This window comes from Calliopsis andreniformis, chromosome 6 (genome assembly GCF_051401765.1).
Source record: "Calliopsis andreniformis isolate RMS-2024a chromosome 6, iyCalAndr_principal, whole genome shotgun sequence".
NCBI classification, from domain to species: Eukaryota; Metazoa; Arthropoda; class Insecta; order Hymenoptera; family Andrenidae; genus Calliopsis; species Calliopsis andreniformis.
The window spans coordinates 12,990,190-13,011,597 of NC_135067.1; the positions used below are offsets into that span (position 1 = coordinate 12,990,190).

At 39.5% G+C, this 21,408-nt stretch overlaps 2 protein-coding genes across 4 annotated transcripts in view; one reads left to right on the forward strand and one right to left on the reverse strand.

The window, feature by feature from the left end:
* Positions 1 to 2,668, reverse strand: part of LOC143180719 (band 4.1-like protein 4) — a 65,523-nt gene extending 62,855 nt beyond the window's left edge. For both annotated transcript variants that reach the window (XM_076380661.1, XM_076380660.1), the window contains exon 1: positions 2,543 to 2,668. The gene's annotated coding sequence lies outside the window, so the exon portion shown is untranslated. The remainder of the gene's footprint in view (positions 1 to 2,542) is intronic.
* A 3,443-nt stretch (positions 2,669 to 6,111) lies between these two features.
* Positions 6,112 to 21,408, forward strand: part of LOC143180717 (uncharacterized) — a 44,503-nt gene continuing 29,206 nt past the window's right edge. Inside the window, exons 1-3 of one of the 2 annotated variants that reach the window (XM_076380652.1) lie at positions 6,112 to 6,338; positions 6,549 to 6,628; positions 9,547 to 9,621. In XM_076380652.1, coding sequence (XP_076236767.1) covers positions 6,236 to 6,338; positions 6,549 to 6,628; positions 9,547 to 9,621 — 258 coding nt within the window. In that variant the 5' untranslated portion in view covers positions 6,112 to 6,235. Of the gene's footprint in view, positions 6,339 to 6,548; positions 6,629 to 9,546; positions 9,622 to 16,562; positions 16,904 to 21,408 lie in introns of those variants that run through there. The other variant, XM_076380653.1, reaches the window with a different exon arrangement.

Genomic DNA, 21,408 nt, shown 5'->3' on the forward strand with positions numbered 1-21,408 from the left:
CCTTGGGTTCTGCTGGATTCAATTGATATTTAATTGAGGGACGTTGAGGAGATGCTTGGATGGATCTCGTCATGGTTGTTTTGGAAGAATCTTGATGATCCGAGTTTATTTATTTGATTCAGTGAACTAGAAATGCGTGTTTTTCTTCTAAAGTGTCTTCTATCGAAATAGATGAGATCTTTGTGAAGTAGAATTCAATTTCAACACAATACTGCAGAATCAGGTACTGTTATCGTTTCACTGTCGTCATCAGTCTTCCATGACACCAACGAAATAAAGTAGTGCTAAACGCGAGTTTCGTTTTTAATAATTCAACAGTTCTAATTGGTTAATTTAAAATATTTAATTCTCTAAAAAATTTTCATTAAATTTGCTGTTTTCAAATCTAGAGAAAATTGATCAAAATATATGAAAAATTTAATTACTCCATTCTCGAAATAAAAATCTATCCATTTCTATTATTCAAAATTGAACAAAATTAAGATTACACATCCAAAAGATATTCATATTGATTGAATGTTTTCAACTAAAAAACTCGGAATAAGCCCCCAAATATCCTATCCATTCTGTTGATCACTGAATAATAATCGTGAGCATAGTCACCCTCAGGAGTCCTTCGACTTTCCTCAACGGCCACAGAAAAGTCAGGGTCACGTGTCAGGCGTCTATCGTTTTCCCATAGTCGCGGGCATAATTATTTCCCGTCACGTAGAATCACGTTTTGAAGCGATAGACACCCGTCACAAGTCACCGGGAGAAGGTCAAGAGTCCAAGTACACCCTTTGTCCTCGCGTCGTTTGAAAAATCCGTCTGTTCAATGTGCCGAACTGACGAGTGCCATTGAACTCGAGCGAGCGCGAGGCGGCCTGATGCATCCGTGGAACAGGTTTCGAATCCAGAATTCCTGAATCCGTCCGGAGATAATAGAAAGCGACGGGACTTAGCACATTGCCACGGTTAACCCATATTGCGGAATTAATCGCGGAGGAGTCTGCCTTCGCCAATTAGCCTGGCCATTTGCTAGCCGAGCGTGACTCAAAACGATCGATAACTTTCACGCACAAAAGGTACTTCAAGAAAACCGTTCCTGCACCGATAACAGACCCCGCCAGCGGCGATTATTTCATTCAAACTCACGATGTGGAGTCACTCGACGAAACTGGCACGAAACTGATACGAACTTGCGATTTCCTGGGTAAATATCAAGGGGCTAGTTACGGTGTCCTCGATTCGGTCCCTCATTCGCTTTTACCTTTGGAATCTGCGGTTACGATAACGAGGAACGTCTGTATCGAGCTTGGTTACTCGCAGATGCTGATAACCGAGGAAGCAAGGGATTAGATTTGAACTCTAGAACTTGGTAACAAAAATTGAAATAAATAACAGAGTGACACTAGATACCGAGGACACAACGCTCTAAGGACTAGAGACAGGGTAAGGTAAGTGTCTTAGTAGCTAACCATGTCCCGATACCTGGACCCTAACACTAATTTTGTTTCATTTTAAGCTTAAATTGTAATATAAAACCAGTACTACTAATAAAAAAATAAAGTATTATCATAATATAGTATGTTCAGTTACTGGGACACAATTCAAGCATTGAGATAAATGCGTTTCTGGTTGCCCATTTACTGGAACATTTGACATCTTAAGCGTCCAGGTATTGCGACATTTACCTTACAAAGCTTTTTACATAAACAAAAGAGCCAAGTCCCTTTGACTCCTTTAGCCTTCCTTTCTGATTTTTTGCTCGACCTCCCCCGCGAGCGTCGACGAAAGACGCAACTCTCGACTGCTGACTTTATTCGCGCACAACTATCCGGCAAAGAAGCACGCTATGCAGCCCCTATAATTGGTGCTTACAGCTAATAGCCTATTGTCTACCATAAAGATCCGGGGAAAAATGTTTCATTTATCCCAGACGAGTCATGGAGGCAGCATCGGAAGAAACGCGGACGTCGACGATCGCGTTTCGGAATACAATACGAAGAGCGCTCTCGTCCCACATTAAGCATTCGCTGATCGACTTTAAGGAGGCATCAAATTATACCGATAAGCTTTTCCTCGCCGCGTCTATCACTCCGCAAGACAAAGAGGTTACTGCATTCCCTCGTTAGAAGATCATTGCTGATTGTTTTGCAGTTAGAAGAGGACGAGTTCTTGTCACACACTGTCACTCACATTTTTAACGAAGCTACACTGGACCTCAGAAACATGTCTTTCACTACAATTGTCAGTGAGCTGTAAGTCTATAAGAAGACAATTTTATAGATGATCTTTTAAAACGAATTAAAGAATAAATAGAAGAACCCTGTTTCCACGACATCTTCAAATTCCCGTTCAGCAGAAATACCAAAAAATTTCAAAAATTTGCAGATATCGAACACCTTATTTTAAACCTAAACAAAAGGGAGCAACTACTGCAGAGACACCACATAACAGAAACTCACTCTCGTTAGAGACACCAAGTACCATCCAATTTCCAAACACAGAAGAATGACAGAAAAATGAAAATCCTACTTGGTAAGAAGTTGGTACGCACCTTGACCGCGAGACTCAGATCCCAGATCGAAGGCACGCTATTGTCGCGTTGATCGATGCAGCCCGTCCCGCTGCAAGGGTCATCACACTTCCGGCGCGGAGCGATCGTCGGATCCACAGAAATCGGCCGTTTCCAGGAACGGACGCGCACACCCGTCGCGTGGCAGGGAAAAAATCGGCCCTCGGAGGACGCGCGGCCCGCTTCCGTCTGTCTCGGTGGACGCGCGTGAACCAGCAGCAGCGTTCGACACGGAGACGGTGCGTGCACTGCGATACGTCAGGTGGCGGATTTTCGTCTGGTCGCGGGCAGAAGGCGCGAGGGGAACGGAAGCACGGCGTGACTTGAACTGACCGCGCGCAGCGAGAGAACCGACGCGAAGGAAGGAAGTCGGATCGGCGATCGATGACACCGTCGGATTAGAACGGCGAGCGGAACGTGTCAGGAGCAGAGGCAGAGGAAGGAGAGGATCCAGTCGCGGCGGAGAGAGCGAGGCACGCCGCGGGATCAGGGCAGTGGCTTGGCTCGAATCAGACTGAGCCGAGTCTACCGAAGGATTCGAGATATGCCTTTACCTTGCGCGCCTTCCTTTCCTTTCCTTCACCTTTCCTTCGCCACGCGCTCCGTCTCCCTCCCGCGCGCGGACAGTCCCGTGCTGTTCACTCTGTTAATCGTGATAGCGTGGACAGTGACGTACCTCGACCTGGCCCTTCGTATACGCGCCACGGCGAAATTGTGGCGCGTCACGCGACCCATCCTTTTCACCGCGATCGCCTCGTCCGCGAGATTACGCTTTGCTCGGATTCCGGGACGAATCGTGATCGAGGTGGGAATTCTTGAACCCTTGTACGTGAGCTTCTGGTAGGCATTGAGTCCTTTGGAACGACGTGCTAGGAACGTTAATAATGAAAGATTTATTCAGTAATGTAATTTCGTTGTTTATGTCTGATTTGGAAATTTTGTTAAGAATATGTGTTGAGCAGGAAATGAACAAAGCTATGAAAAGCGCTGATATAGATAGATTTGTCTTTACATAATTCAACAAAAATTTAAATAAAATAAGAAAGAGTAGTACCTATTATGTATGATCTACTATGCAACAAGTTAGTGAGAATACATATTCTAATACTCTTTCTTGCATCTTGCGTAATAACTAAATGATAGTACAACTAAATAGACTATATATATTCTCAAGTTATTAATTTTCTCCACAACCAAAAATCAAATTGAATCACGCGCCCTTTTAACACCGAGCGGGCTAAAGTAAAGGTACGGCACTGCGTGTAAGCGCAGCATAGCAAAGCGTCTGTCCCTCTCTCAACCGCTACTCACCTTCGTTCGTTGAGGATCTCAGCCTCGTGCCCACCATTCTTCCTAATACTTTGGTACCCGCCACGGCGAAAGAAGCCCTATAAAAAGGTGCTGGCTCCATAATGTCCACGCAATCAACTTGACTTCCTAAAAATAAAGGAAATGCAGGACGTAAATAAATGTAAAAGAGAAGGGGGATCCTTTTGAATCATCTTCCGTTTGAACATTAAGCCACTTTCTGAATAATACGCGCCCCTCTCAAAAGGTTTTTTATTCTCGAATCACGAGTCACGAGAATGGACAAGGAGACCGGGCAATTTATTTGGTCCGTGAAAAGAAGTAAATCAACGCGGGGGTATCCTACTTCAAACAAGTGTTACAGGTGTGCATTTCTATAGAGAAACGTAATGCTTGTAAACGATGATCTTTCGAAAAGGCTTGTGACGATTTGGTAGTTTAAACATGAATAAAATTTGGTAGAATGATTATGCGTACTTTTTTATTCTATGCGCAAATGTTTTCGTAATCAAGAAATAAAGGTGTTTAGTTTGTAAGGATTCTGTTAGTGGAATGATCGGTACACAATCTGTAATGTTTTACGATTTAACCTTAAGATAGAAAAATAAAATTACTTCCAAGCTTTGAAAAAGAATATTACGCTATCATAATTTGTAGTATAATAAAGGATGTTATAAGTAGAAAATTCTTTATTAACTCACGTTTCTTCCGTATAAGTTGCAAAATAATTGTTCTTCCTTGTAAAAATACCAATTCAATAAATGTTAGAAATTACAGTCTTTAAACTGATTATTATTCATAGCCCTCTGGTGACGAACTTGGAAGCTATGGATGTGACAAATGCAGTTTTACTGCCATCTTGCGGCTGCTTGAACGACGAAGAATAATAACTCATGGTAACACCTTCGTCAGTAGTCCTATTCTTTGAAATTCCATTTGAGATCAATGTAAAATAGATTGATCGTCTAGTGTAGTCCATTATCGCACTGGATGAATAAAAACTTGTTATATGGAAAAATTATTCTAAAACTTCCTTTATATCCCGTTAACTAACAATTATAAATGTTAACAATTTGTACGAGTCACTGCGTGTGATTGTTATTAACAATACGTGTACCAGAAATCGTTGTTGCGGTAATTATTTTAGAAGAAATATCAATTTTTGCAAATTATTCTTCGTTCGATTAATCTTGGAATTCCCACCACGCGAAGAATTCATTTCATTGGTTGACCATTTTACTGAGGGTATAAATACCCTTGGGGGACAACGAGGGCTTCACTCGTCGCGGGTCCTTCCGCGGGAAAGGGTCCTACTGGGGATCCATTGGAAGGATTCCTGGGTCCTGGACGACCCCGGACCTCGGACCATCATGGACACTTGGACTACCCTGACCAGTGGACAGCTTGACCATTGGTCATCCTGGATCACTGGTAAATTTTGATCAAATTTTAAATTTATCTCTTCTGTTGGCCCTATTTTTTATGTGCCCTGGCCCACCTTGACCCCTAATGTTAATTTCTTCCTCTTTATTAGGGTCTAGGTCAACAGCAGACTTTTCTTAATGATAACTTGGTACTTTTTTACTTTGAAGCTCAAGTTGAAGACATGAATCGAACTTGACTTCCATCTATGACTTTGACTTACTAGTTCAAGAATTAGATTTTAAAATTTTTATAACGGGACATCAATGAATTGAGGAAACAAACATCAAGTATTTTATTCTTATGTATTCAGTCCCCATTTCTTTCTTTTTAATTGAAAGGCAGCAGCTGTGTATTTCACCCCCCCATCAAAGACAGCCAGATGTACATGCATGCACATCACACTGCAGTCCTTCGTTTACTAATCTTACTTCAAAGAAATAGTTCTTCAGCTGTCCGTTATTCATGAGCAGAGGACGCTAAAATCACCCATAATATTTCAGGTCGGTAATGCAGTTGGAATATGTCATCATGTCGTGCAGGTCCGCAAAATGCTAGGTCTACTAATACATTTAGTCAATGCTAATATTTTAAAAAATGTTCTCTATCTTAAGATCACAATGTAACAGTCAATGCAATTGACTAAGAGTATTATTAAATGTAATAATAAATAATACTTCTTTATTAACATATGATATTCCGTTATGCAAGACAGAAAAACCCCCAGAGATCTAGTGATTTTTCATTTAATACTGCCGACCATGTCTAACTAAACTTGTGTATTTTGTGAAGGTTACTACGTGGTTCCTGCTACTTTATGTTTTGATACTTTTATGCTGTTAATGTGCATAGTTTTGCCAGAATATGCAGTGTTTGTAACGTTAAAAAAAAGTGCTGAGGTATATCTTCAAAAATACATACGACGATTGTGTGTCAACGTGTAAAATGGCGTGGTTCGGTGACGGATTGCCTAGCTTGTCGAATTTAAAGGGACAGTTAACTAATTTTACGAAGGAAGTCTTATCAGAAGGCATTGTAGAGGAAACAGGTGTGTATGATTTAGTTTAAATCACAGTATAATCATTGCAAAGTGTAGTTTGTTTTGGTTAACGTGGCAGGTTACTGACGACTGTCAATATAAGGGTCTGTTTTATCGAGTGAGTCGATAAAATGGCGGGAAATTTGAAGCAATGGAAAATATATTAGCTAATGTATCCAATAATTTAAAAATAATTATTTTATGGTTCCGTGTTCACAGACGAACGATCGAAAGCGTTAAACGAAGCGAACGAAAGATGTGTCGAGTTGCAAGAATTGCTCAACTCGAAAGACGCCGAAGTGAGTATAATTTTATCTTCTACAACTATATCTTATGAACAAAATTATCATCTCATACTTTTATATTTTTATAAACTATAAGCATATTTAGCATTTGATATTTTTATGAATCGCTGAAATTAGTATACCATTTATATTCCTTATCTACGATAACTATTTTATAATCACACACAACACTGTTGCAAATCCTTGACATCCACGCAGATGTCGACAACGTCGATAAGGATACAGTCACCTTACGGTTAGGAATTATTTTGACAGATGTTGCCTTCCATAATAACCGGGATCGAGTGTAATGCAAACACGTTTACCTTATCTAGCTTGACACCAACCCCGAATCCTTTCAACCCTCGGCAAGGACCGATACCGAGCCGTCCTTCGCTGATCAGAATGTCAATCGTACGTTTGATGTGATAATATTGCATTATTTCGAATAAATTTTTCTACCATTTTCCAACCTCATCGTGCATTCATTTATTTCATAGAAAAATGTACTATTCTACGACTGAAGAAACAGGGAACCTTAATTTTCTAACATCTCCTCAGCAAATCAACCTTACCCCATTCCCTTCGTTAAAAATTCATCCACGATAGGTTTTAAATATTTCATTTTCTCCACAATCGTCCTATTTCTTTCATAAATTATTGCTCGTCGGAACGACCTTCGTACGTGCAATCATTCCACCGTGCAAAAATAGTTCTCTAAGGGGACGGGCGGGGTCGAGAGAGGAGGAGGAGAGGGTCATTGAAGTCTGCACGGCCACGTCGTTCCGGTTTGTTATCACGGACAATTTGTGGAAGCATAAGAGACCGAAAGCGAGCGCCACGTTTGTTCGTGCTTTTGTGGTAAACCTCAGGACCATACCCTCTGTTGTTCTAGGAATCGATAGATAACGATATCAAAGACTTTGGTCTACATTAACAATGCTTACGCGACGCCCCCTTTGCCCTCCTTATACATGCATATAACGTTACAGTGTTAATGCACCCGCTCCTCATTGACTTTTACCGAGGGAGAGGTGTGTCCGCTGGAAATATCGGCGTTCGTGAATCAATCCAGCCATTTTATCGGAAATATTTTCGCGGGGACTGAAATTTATATGAGCAAAATGCCTCAGATTATGAGGGTGACTTAGAAAAGTAACAATTTTAAATGAAACAGTAAAGTGCTGTATTATTGTGATACGAAAGTGAAAATTAATTTAATTTCGATAATTATTTATAATTAGCTACCTGTCGTAGGTTAATTACTTGAAAGGGAATTTATTCATAGTTGATAATTTTACGAAACGAAATTCTTTGATCCTCTATTAGCTCGCCTGTCTCGTGAGAAGATTTTCACTAAATAATGATTTTGTATAATGCAAGTAGTTCCAAAAATAATTATTAACATATTAAAATAAGTTGTTCTGCGGTTATTTTAAACAGTATCAAGTTTTGTACTTCTTGCAAGGGTTGTACGTTTGGAATTTTTAATACACCTCATAATCACGTTATCAACTTTCTGAAATCGCAATATCGTTTTCGAACATTAACGTTCAGTATTTACTCCGTCTTTTCAAATCATAAATCATACCGATTTTGATCAGGTGGAACATAAATCGCAAACATCAGTTCTGAATTTTTCAGCAACCTTTCATGTTATTTGTGAAAACTGTTTTAGCAAAACGTTTTAAATATTTTATCCACATGATACATTGAAACATCCTGATAAAATTAAATTTAAAAAACCTATTCATTGCAGTGTTCTAAAATTTTTACAAACATCCCAGCTTCACAAATTTATAATGATATTAAATTAGGAAGATATTTTAGTAAATGCTAAAAGTGTATAATTTTTCATTCTTCATAACTGTTCATTGTAAATAATCGTAATCAGATAGTGTTGCGTATAATTTATCAAAAACGACTGTCCAAAATGATTAACAACACAGTAAATTTTCTTCCAAAATATATCTACTCAAGAATACAGCTTTTAATTTTTCCTGTTTAACAATTTTCCTTCATTCCTCACTTACAATTAACTTAACATAGAAAATATAAATAAAAACTGTTATTGATTTTACGAACGTTGTACATCTCAATCCATTCACAATTCATTGCACTCATTAAAAAACGAGATACCATTCCTTCCTAATTTATTTTACCTAATATCAAGCCCATTTTCCATATTGTTGAGATACCTTAAAAGGAAGCCTCGTGAGTGAGCAGTCTATTAGAAATTATCGAGGATGGGTTTAAAACGATTGAAATCGTCTCGCTTTCATTGCTCCCAGCGGGTGTTTAAGATGGTGTGGCCATAGGTGGTATAACGTTTGGAGAAGGGGAAGGGCGGTTATCGCAGTGCAAACCTGAGATAAGGAAGGCAAACAGAAACGCGCATCGTACGGTCCCTATGCCCACAGCGTACCACCGGACTTCCTTCTGATTATGGTTACCAATATTTAAGTCCGTAGCGTGATTACTGCCTTCCCCATGTTAACGTTCCTTTCTCACTTTTTCGTCCTTTTTTTCCCCCATATTCTTCGCCTCAGGAGATACCGATTTTTCGTTGCTGTCCCAACAAGAGCACCGAATTCCAAGAATTCTTCGGATGTCACCATTTATCTGGTCTATCGAAAATTCGGTTCAGAATATTTAGTCACCTTCGAGTATTTCTACTCTTGTTGATGTGGAGGTTTTATTTATATCTGTGATACGATTTAATCTTTTGATTATACAATTGAGCTCGTTCTTGGAACAGATTACAGTTGAGACAGGATTGAGTATTGGAAGTACAATCGAATAATGGGTTTTCATTTCTGTAGCTGGTAGGTTTAGAGAATAATAATATTCTTGCTATGTCTTTGAAATTTGACTCGACGTCACCTCGAAATATACTTAAGACTCCTAAAAACTAAGTCGTATTATTATCGTAGATCTCGCTGCTGCGTCGACAGAACTGCGAGCTCCAAAAAACCGTCGTTGAACTAAACGCGGTGTCAAAGGAATCGGTAAGTTCACTACAATTTTATATCATATTATCTATTGTAACTTTTTTCTACAATTTGAACATACGCTGGAAGACCTTATTTTTTAGCTAATTTTAAATATTCAGCGCTCGTGTGAAATGTAATTCATGACTTGTTAACAGAGTCACGTTTTCGAGTCGTTTAGAAAAAGTGGCACGCGATAAGATTGGACACCACATTTCAGCATTATACAAATTAATAAAACATTCATTATCCAATTGTTATATGTTCTGAAATGTTACAAATGTCAATTTCAATTTCATTATAATAACTCCCTGTCAAAAATTAATTTTATTGGAGCCATTGTGTATGTCAAATATGTTTTGTCACTAAATAATCTTCCTTCAGTGATAATCATAATTTTCTGCCTTGAATTATAGAACGTTTTTGTTGATTCCTGACTTTCTAATAATTAACAAATTTTAACATGAATACTCAGGAATAATGGGAAATTATAAAAATAATTTTTTAAATCTTTCCCACGGTCAAATTGAATCAATTTGAACTTTAAAATATTCCTGCATATTTAACAAGAGGAATCAAGCAGACTGCAGTGTAATTAACCGCTCGCAATTGATTCACTTTCGTAGCCTGCACAGTGTATATGCTGAGTAGCAGCTGATGTGGCAGATAGAAAACTGCTAAACACTTCTTTTCTCTTCACGCCTCTTTCGTGACCGTACTAACGCTTCCACTGTGTGCCGACAATAATATATGTATAACTCTTAAAATCTTGCTGCATACATTGACTAACAAACGTCTGTTACGCTTCAAAATAATCTTTTACTTTTTGCATTCATAAACGGAGGCTTAAGGGAAGCTGGAAGTTCTATCTGCATTATTTTCATGGTGATACAGTTTTTCTGTTACTGTAAATTATTGCTAATTTTTCTTAAGCGTCTTGTACTCCAAAAGAATTTCATTTTTTGTTGGTAAGTAAGATTTAATCTTAAATATATTTTGGTGACTTGAAAAAATTAAATGATAATTCCTTTTGACAAAGTTTCCACGAAGGGAACATGCAATAGTAGAATGTGTAATAGAATGAGGACATATTTTAATTATTTTAATTATTTTCGTTACGACAGAGTAATTTATATCATGCATGTTAATTGTTAGGGAGATTAGAGATCTTTGTATACTTTGAGAATTGTTAAAGTGACTTTTAAAAACCATAAAAAATAGCATTAAAAAGAAAGCCGTCTAGTACGGTATTCAACGCAGAAATTTCGCCACAGCAATTCGCATTACCGTCTGCAAAGGATAAAGAATCTAAAAGAATATATGTACATAAATGTCCCCGCTGACTTTAAAGACAAGGAAATATTAAGGCTGAAATTATTACATAGCTTGAAGAGGTAATGAAGTAAAATCCTTTGATATTAAACGGGACCTGCTGATAGATGCAATTTTTCCAGTTTCAAGAGACCTTGATGGTAAAACATCTTCAGACAAAATGGCGGATAATGAAACACATTTTCCTAGATTATTCAATTTATGTCATTTGAAAAAGTAACCTTGAATCAAGTTTTTCTGAGCCATTATATTGACTCACTAATATTTCTATTTCTTCTTTTAAAGCACTGAATCAATTCAACGATATTTAAATAACATCGCTTCATAACTAACTCCTTTGCAAGTTTCATCCATCAGTACGATGTTTTCTTTTTCAAAACATCAAAAGAGAAATACGAATGATTTTATTTATCTGAAAAACATTCGATATTTCTTTTCAGTGTAGAGGTTTCAAAAAAATGCATGCAATAAAAAAGAGACTGAATCGCAATAATAATTGAATTACATGGGTTTGTTGTAACCCATGCCTCATTTCATAGCCAGTTCGAAGCGAGCAAGGTTCCCTGAACTTTATGGCGACCGCGTATGCAGAAACAGCGCGTACAACGCGTCGCGCACAGGCATAAAAAAACGAGAAAAGAAGTCCGACAATAAGCGCACCTTAAGGATTGGTTGCGGTTGCACGATCCATAAACCATGCACCCTCCGTTGTCGCGCAACTTCTACCTCCGTTAACATTCGAAAGACGATAACTCATTGTTAGGTCATCGCAATAATAATCCATGATCGAGTGTCATTAAATTGCTTGCCACGGTGCGTTATTAAGTTTCGAAAGTGACGCAAGCATTTCTATACGAACAGAAACTGCAACCGTAATGAAGAGCAAGTTCGTTACGATTGTTCTCACACGAGCTTTTTTAGCAGAATTTTTAACATTCCTCTCTTCACGTGAACACACAATTTGGATGTAAGTGGAAATGATATTCGACCCTTTATTGTTTGTGTTCCTTCTGGATTGCAGTGTTTTATATTTCTTCTTTTTTTTAATTACTTTTTGTATTTATGGATGAAGTTCATCATATTCTTATTACTACATAAGAACGATTTCCTGTCGATAGTACGTACGTATTTACAAATAGTCTGAGAAGTAATAAAGAAACCTTCATACATCGATCATAAGTTCTCATGCCATAAGAAACTCCATCCAAGCTCAAACTGCAATAGTCAACAAAAACTCCCTCCATAACCACGCAAACACTCCATCCCCAAATATGAGATAATCTACGCTCCCAGGCAGATTGAAAAAAAGAATTCCAGAATCCCCGTGCGAATCAGTAATGCCACGATAAGAAACGCTGGCAAAGGAAATAGGTAGAAAAGCTAGTACGATGGTGCACCGTCCCATTATAGGAAATGTTAGCTAGGAATGCGAGATAAGGCGATAACCGCAGCCTCGCTTTATTTCATATCTTGGACCAACAAAGGATCGGTCCAAGCTCTGCCAGCCGTCACCGTGAACGCTAGTCCATGGAAACGTGGCTCTATTCCTCTTTCCCTCGGTTTTTGCGTCGCTTTCCGCGTCCATTCGAATTAAAACGCACGCGTCGAGTTACAAAGCACGTGGCTGCTCCGCCGCGACCGATCGCGGTGCCATTCACGGGGCTCTGCACCGCCGGATGTAGCCTGTGACCTCCGTCACCTCAGCTTTTAATAACTAATCAGGTGTTGAGGCTCCGTGTCGTTTCGATCGCGCACGGGAACATGGCCAGCTGAAAAATTCGTCGCGGTGACTCATCCCTCGTGGAGCCCACTGTCTACGAGCGACACCGTTTTCGAATTCGAGTCCTTGGAGTTGATCGCGACTAATGCAGTGGAAATTACTTAATGTCGCTTTATCGGACACTTGGAAATTGTCCACGGTTCTGTTAATAAATGGGGAGCAAGGTGTACGATGGTCACGCTTATCGAATGTTATTTTTTAGGTGACGACTACGTTTTCGATCATACAACGCAGGTAGTTGTTGGTCGATGCTAGACGCTAGAAGATTGGACTAGCAACGATTTGTATTTATGCGAGGGATTTGAAAGGTGATTTAAGTTAGAAGTTAAATAGATTGAGTTAATGACGTGTTCTGTAATGAGAATCGGTGCAAGAAGAAATTACTCATAAAATCAATTGTTTTAGATTTCTAATTCAGAATAGACCACTGTTATGGGTAATTACCGGAAATTTCTATTTCCCTATTTCTTTATCGTATCAGGTCTTCTATACACCTTTAAGGAAAAGAGAATAGAGGAAAGTGAATGATCTTTATAAAAGCAATTTACATTATTATTTCAGTACCTACTTATAAACTGTCCATATTATTTCTCTATGTTTCTTAGCATTATATTAATATTATTCTCATCAGTGTATTGATCACAATACGCTTTATCACAGTCACGCTCCGAACCAGCTAAATATTAACTCAATAAGTGCACGTTAATTGCCGCTCCACAATGCCATTTAAAGTTACACTTAGCGGGTATGTGTTTTGAAACGTCGTTCGATGAATAACCTCGTCCTAAAATACCCTCGCGAAATAGAAACGCTGATTATCCGATCATGAACGAAATTCTGATATTTAATTTCAAAGGCTGCTTATCGATTTTCTTCTAGCAGTGTGTATATTGTTGAGACATAGTGTTTCAAAATGAACAGGCCAGATTCTATCCACTTGCTCCGAAATGTTATTAATTCGTTCAAATAAGTAGATACATTATAAAACTAGAAATTAAATTCACATTTTGGAGTAATTTTTCGAAAGGAATATAGTCTAAAATTGTAACTCTTAGAAAGCACGTGACACTAAATCATTCTATGTTATATGGGAATGAATAAGAATGCTATCTACTTTGTTTGAATCAGATGATTGATACACGTAAACCAGAAATGTATTATCAAGCGACAGACGCAACGCATCGATCAGATTTAGCTGGAGTGTGCAATTATTATTGTTTCATTCTCGCTGATAACGGATGGGAGGCAATAGGCTGAGTAGGTAGGGGTGCTTAGCCTTCGGGGGTGATAGTGACTATGACTACCCCCCGCGAATAGCTATAAATGTAGGTCGAACGAGCTTCCACTCTACTTACACGTCTGCTACCACTCTGATCACCTAATTATCAATTTCATTGGCAGGTCAGTACAACAATATTTTATACATTATTTTTACTTTAATGTATTAAATATTAGGATTCCAACGCTACCTTATTAACTAGTCACTAAATTAGTAAGTTCCAAGTATACATAACTCAAACAATCGTAAACGAAAAAGATAAAGAGAGACATAATTATTCTAATCTTCTCAAGTTTCTTCCATTATTAAACACTTTGCATTGACTAGACCATAAGTGACATGGTCTTCAATCTCTTCTATACCATCAGAAAACTAAAAATCAGATTCCACTATGAAAGGGTTTCAAATCATTTTGAACTCACATTAATTAAACATATTTATCTTTCTTCATGAGTAACCTTCTTCCAAATCTCGAACTCTTTCTTCCACCTCTCTGTATACAATATTTCTAAGGTCTTTGTCATGCTCAAATATTGCGTACCACGGATGACGCACCGAGTTGATTTCCAGTTCACGAAACTCTGTCTCCCGTCAAACAGTTCTCTTCCGCCGAAAAAAAAAAAAAGATTCCTCATAGGTGGGCTCGGGCCTCACGAAAACCGTGACGACGGGGAAGCAGGAGGGGCGAGGGAGGGGACTGAAGAAGGGCGATCCTGCGATTACCATAATGTCACCGGTAATGTACCTTTTCCACTCTGGTTTCCTTCAGCTGCGCCCGCAGCACGCGTTCGCATGGGGGCCCGATAAAAATGTCCTGTCGTTAACAGCGACGCGTTGTACATTCGTACACAAACATGTCCCAACGGAAAAGGCGGCAGCTAGCCTAATTACATTATTCATGACCGTGTCTGCGGTGCTCCTCGTCTGAACCGTATGTTTTGCCTCGAGAGACGCTGCTTGAAATGAATCTTTACGAGCACCGGAAATTTCGTTTCTGAATCTTGCTCCTCGGAGTGAGAACTCTGCACACTCATCACGATACTCGGTTTCACGGGACTGAAGTGGAGTTACTCCTTGGTGAAATATAGGCAGCGTTGCTGTCGCTTTTGAAGATTGTTTGGGCTTTTGGAGAATTTCGTTCGATACCTTCCTGACGATGTGCTACTTATTCCAAAAGTTGAGTTTTGTTGCAGTGAGTTGTTGTGGGGCTTGTTGGAGCTTCTTAACATTTTTTGAATAACTTATTTTTTTCAATTTCTTCATTAATTTACTTTTTAAGAATCAAATATATTCATTAAACTCGACACAGGCGTACCAATGTACCTTGAAACCCCTGAGGCTATAAAATATCGTAAAAAGTGGGCGATCGTTGCAACCTTCGCTCAGTCACTTGCAATATTCGCGTACGAGCAGCTACAGAAATAGCTATTGCAGCCATTCGATTTACTTGGTTATCGAAAAAAGAAATATCAATATCATGCTGCACTTTCGAACGTCATCGCATCGGTATATCTTTTCCGCCGACTTACAGTAAACGCAGACTGTATCTATCTTGCGCAATCGAGATGCGACCAGTATGCACATTTTGGTGTCTCCTCATTACGCCTATCTCGTTAATCCCATTTGCCTTTATAACGTGTTGCTTGGAAACTTGAATACGAATCTTATGCAATTCTGTAAGTCTTCAGTTTGCAGCATTCACAATCATTATCCCCTTATTTCCTACTCTTCTCTAATTTAACTTTTGATAATTACTGTCTCCCAAAATCGAATCACAAACTTTGAGCAATTTGCTCCAGAGTTTGAGTCAATAATCTTTGGATGCAGTACTCTACTCCAAATTTAAATCTCCCTTGCAAACCTTCCATATTCAGTATCTCTACCTTGCAATCTTCAGACTTGAAAAACTCAAGCTCGTATTATCTACAGGCACCCAGGCATTACTCTCCCTACAGACTTCCCTGGACTCCAAACCTCTGAAAGCCTTAATCCACAGCCGCCACGTCCCCAGTCGCACGGCGTATTTACTAATTTTCGCGTACACGCACGCAGGCCAGCAACAGTCAGCCGCGGCATGTGTGCAATATCGCGTACGCACGTTCCCGTGGTCGTCATGCACAGAGAAGAGCATGCACGCTCCCTCGCGTGCACGAGCATCTCCCGCCTGCCACGGTATGCGTGCATCCATCGTCCATCGCTCGGATGCACTTGCGTTTGTCATCGGTAACCCATCTAATAGAGCTGCACGACACGGTAGGCGTGTTGCCGCGGCGCTTGGGCCAAATATTCCGTCGCTGGATGCATTAGTGCATCGTTGTCGGTGCATGCGCATCCATCAAAGTTGCCCGAGTGCTCCGACCCAGCCCCGCGCGTCCACGTGCCCCCTGACACCGTCTTTTCTACATATCTACGCGCGTTTCCTTCCGCTCGTCCCAGGCGCAGTTGCGCGCTTTTCGTCGACACACGTGCATCTTTACGTTTTGTGTACCAACACGCGCACAAAGGGCACTGTACCTTGCTGCTGCTAGAGTGTGCCTAGGGGGATCGGTGTGCATAGGTATCTTTGATATCTGCTCTGGCTCTGTGCTTTCGGGCCCTGGTGCGAGCGAGCGTTTCTGTGTCAGCAGCGATAGAACTATGGCCTCTTGGTGCGTGTGCCCTCCTCTCCTCGGGGAGGGTTGCTAGGTGGTAGGAGGTGAAGTAGCCGCGAACGCACAGTCGCTTCTCGACGGTCGGACGGTGAACGTGGCCCGGGCAACCAACACGTGAACGCCTCTGTTCCTTCAGGGGACTATGCCGCGCTGCAACCACTGTCGCCCTGGGCTACCCTGCCTTTCGCGTGTTTCTCCCTCGGCCTGGACCTTCGGAGGAACTTGCACCCGCCAGCGAAACGAGTGTCGTATTTACAAGTAAGAGATCTACTTCTTTTTTTTTTGTTTTTTGTATTTTCAATGTAGAATGTAGAGGTGTCTCGAATAGGATACTCAGTTTAGACTAGGTGGTCTTGAGAAGGTACGATTCTTTGGAGCAGATGAGGTTTAGGTTGATTTTGTTGATTAAAATACAGAATTTGAGAAATATTGTGGACTCTTGGCAAAGGCACACAGTTCGTTTTAGAGTTTATAGCGACTTGTTTTTTAATTAACTTGTACTTATGGTAGACTAGGTATTTTAGTTTTACCGAATATGTGACTGTCAGTAAAAACAAGAGACTCAGTGAATATGTCAAGGAGCTTATTTATGACAAGAGAATATGTTAGTGTCATTTAAGACGTAATTTAGCGACTCATTACGTGGGAAATATTTTCTATAGCAAAATTTGGACCTTTCAAGCTAGATCTCATCTGCTTCCAACAGTAAGCAATTTTCGCAAAATTTTCCATTTTAAGGAGAGTGTTAGGAGTATCGAGGGATTCGAGACGTGACGTATCTGTTTGCCGAAGAATCAAGGAATATCCTTGGATTTGGAGCGCTCATGCATCATACGTGCACGTATATAGGAAACAGAGATATCGGATAGGCGATATCAATGGCGATTAGGGAGCGGATTGATAGACACCGCCACTGTATCCTATCGAACCGTGTAATATTTGTAACATTTGATAAGATTCGAATTACAATGTTACACGTCGTCGCTTCTGTCGTTGTTAACGCACGAGACAGAACGATATTGTACAAACCCGCTGTATATTACATTTCTTCGGACAATGTCTCATAAACGACGTCTCTGTTGAGTGAAACGATAATATGGTGCTTTGGATTAACATTCGAGCAACATTCAGATGGAGTCGAACGTGCCACGAGCCGTGATATTAATAATTATCCTCGGTGCAAAGCGAGTTATCTCGATAATGTAAATTAACTGCATAGGAAAGTTTAGCGGCGTGGCGCAGGCCAGAGCAACAAGTTTCCAACGGAGCGCAATTTAACTTCGCCTCCCTCGAAATTGGAAAACATCGCACGAAAGAATCCACGCCTAATTAGCGAGCAACTTCTCCAACTTCCTCCGTAGTTGGTACCAGCTTCGATTTAAGCTGTTTATTGTCGTTATTAGCCCTGGCGAGGTAGTTCGCGAATTTTTGACGGTGCACTCAATCGAAATTCATGGTTTTGCTATCAGTTAGGATTTAGAAGGACGTTGAATTTCTGTAGATAAAATAGCTTCTATGAAATAAACTTGAAATTTAAATCCTAGTTTGGAATTTGTTAAAATCTGCCATTTTGTTAGTACTACTAACTCTACTATGAACTTTTAGTGAGCAAACTGTTTTTGTAGACTTTGCTCAAGGTGTCGATGATTGAGTACTTTACCCTATAAGTGTTTAAGTACTTAAATATTGTGTACAGGGTGCGAAGCAAATTATAATATAACTTTTGAAGTGAATCCGAAGATCTAAAAGGGGCGGAAATAGAATTCTTGAGGTCTCGACGATAAAACGAACGTCGTAATTTTCAAATAATTTACACATTAGTATACTCAAAGTATAATAAGAAATAATTTGAATATCCTGTACCCTAACCTACAGTGACTCATAGTTTCGTGCACAAGTATTCAACACATTAGTTAAGTGTGAAAACTACTGTGCTATATTTTTCTTTTTTATCTACCTCATTATCAGTTCTAGCTTCTACGTTTAACTTCTGTCTAGTTTCTTTAGTTTCACTAGGAAAAGTAAAATATCTTCAAAATTTCAAATTATAATAATCCTTCTTGAACCATTTCGTGAATCACTGTATTTACCCATGTGTAGTATTCAAAGCCCCATTAAATAATCCTAACCACGTTATAACGATGTTTAAACATTGAAATATTGAAAGTTCATTTGTACCACTAAAAACACATACTAAGGTATTCGAGTAGTCGCCGCAGAGTCCTAGTCACGGGGTGTTCGCAGAAAAGAAGGACGTTCTTTGTGGGACGAGAGCGGACCACGGCTGAAAAGACAGCCTGTCCAGCGACGTTATTTATACGAATGCAAATCGTCTCGGTTCCCTGCGACGACATTTCTCGCCGGTTTCGAGCTTGCCCGAGCGACAATCTGAAAATCGGTCTCGCCGACGATTTGCGGGCCATTTGCCTTTGCTGTCACAACGACGCGACAATCTCCGCGCGAAGACGAGCCCAGCGCGACCGCTGCACCGCGCAAACATTACGAGCAGGATTAACATTCGTTGTGCAAATAGCTCCGCGAAATGATTTTCCGTAAATGCGTTTGGAAATACGGGACGCTTATGCGTGCAAACAAAAAGGTACTCTGCGGATGCTCGCGTTCGTCGAATCCGTGTTTTCGCGAGCCCATTCGATGATTCGACGGAGCCCCGCGGCAAAAAAATATTGGATCGCTGGAGGGTGTTTGCTGATTTGAACTTTTTGGGTTCTCAAACGCAAATATCATGATTCGAACCCGATACGCCTCTTGCGCCCATTCGAGCATTATTTTGAGGGCTTGTGTGCATTTCTGGGAACTGATGTTTTTTGTTTATTAACGTATAGATAGAAAATAAATGGATACCCTGGGGGTGTGCAGAGATTCGTTCATTTATGTTGACAGTAATCGTTCAGAAATTTAATTGAGATGGAATGGTATTGAAAGGGTGCGTGTGGAAAATTGAATATACTTTTTTCGTTAAAATTTTTTGATGAATATTTGTTACATTTTGTATATTTATATCATTTCTTAATTGATTATTTTGGGAAAAATTGCTCGGTCTCTTAATTAGATAAATTGTGGGAAAAATATCTGGTGAATGAAGCGAGTGAATTTAGTTTTTTAGGAGTTCATATTACCACCTGCGGTTTTATGTTATCATGAAGCTGTACTGATCCACTGTGATTCATTAAAGCCGATTGTTTTGTAGACAGGTTTTGATATACGATGTCGAGATCGTCAAAATATTTTTTCGACATGTGACTTTGTTGTATAGTAATCTTCTTAGGTAAATATTGAATTTTAAAAGTGTGTTACTGATTTAGAATCTTCTAGGTAACTACCTACTTTCAAACACTAAGCTACTTATTTTTTCATACAGTTAACAGTTATTATTTTCTATATAATAACGCTTTTGGAACGTCTACGTTTTTCAGTAATTAGTTACTATATCACCTGTAGATACGTGGTAAGACCCATACAGCTTAAATATAGTAGGTTACTCAAAAGTAAACACGTTTCAATGACAGATAGTGCCATTATCTATAAAGATATCTGCTTCCTATTACTTCACGAAATAATTGTCAAAGCAATAGCAAAAATTGATCGACTGTTTTCTAGTGTTCAAAAGTCGACGAAAAAAAAAGCTAAGACGCAATCGTTACACGGTAAAATGCAACGTTATCAGTAGATAATAAACGAAGGCCGAATTTACCTATGATTACTTAACGAACGCGTGGAACGATTAACGTATTGGTAGCTACCGATGTTCGTTAACGTCATTCTCGTTGTAAAAGTCAACGTTGCCGCGTGATAAAATTCACCGTACAGCCTTATCAGAGCCAACGCTCGCCATGCACCAGCATGCCCAATTACTGCATTTTTTCTACAACGTGGACTTCTCATTTTCGAGATTTCGAATGCCTTCGCGAATCGATTAAAATTCTAATGAGCATGGGAGTTATCGACGAAAACATTTTAACGATCCAGCATCGAGCTCGTGGCTGATAGCAAAAGGGTCCACAGATGGGACCATTTGTATTGCTGTTTGAACGATAGTTGTGAAACGTCTAAAGCTGTCGTGCAACCTGTCGCTGTCGTATAAAATGGAGTATAACAAGTCGATACAACTGTCTGGTCTTCTGTCTCAGAAGTTCATTTCACAAGTTATAGGATAGCTGGTCATTGTCGATTCTTTAACATCGAATCGATGACATGAAATGAAAGTTAAATTACCATGCGAATAATCAGCACTGTAAAACTTATTTGGTTTGTAAATATGGAACTGCCGTGGTACAAATTATAATTATAAATTATGAATTATAAAGCGAAGGAAACAATTTATTTGATGATTAAGTTGGTGCTTAAGTTTCTACCAAAAAGTATGATTCAAATCCGCAATTAAGATTGCGTATCGTACGATCGATAGATTAGCATGTTGCTTAATTTATCGGAGGGGTTTATATAGGCATGACATTATTTTGATCGAAGCGATATCAATGGATTTTTTTCGTACGCGATTTTTCACTCTTTCATTATCGCGACTCAGACCATGAAAAAAAAAGTGAAAAGTCAATACTTGTTCGACAAGGAACTCGTAAATACTATCGTACTGCGAAGTCGCGCCCATTCCTATGTGACTTCCTTCTCACCTTTTTTTAATATAATTTTTAAACTAACATCAATCGTGATTAGATTCGCTTGGACTTCAACGATGGTACGCTTAAACCTCGAGCAAAAGAAGAAAAATACTAATTATAAACCAC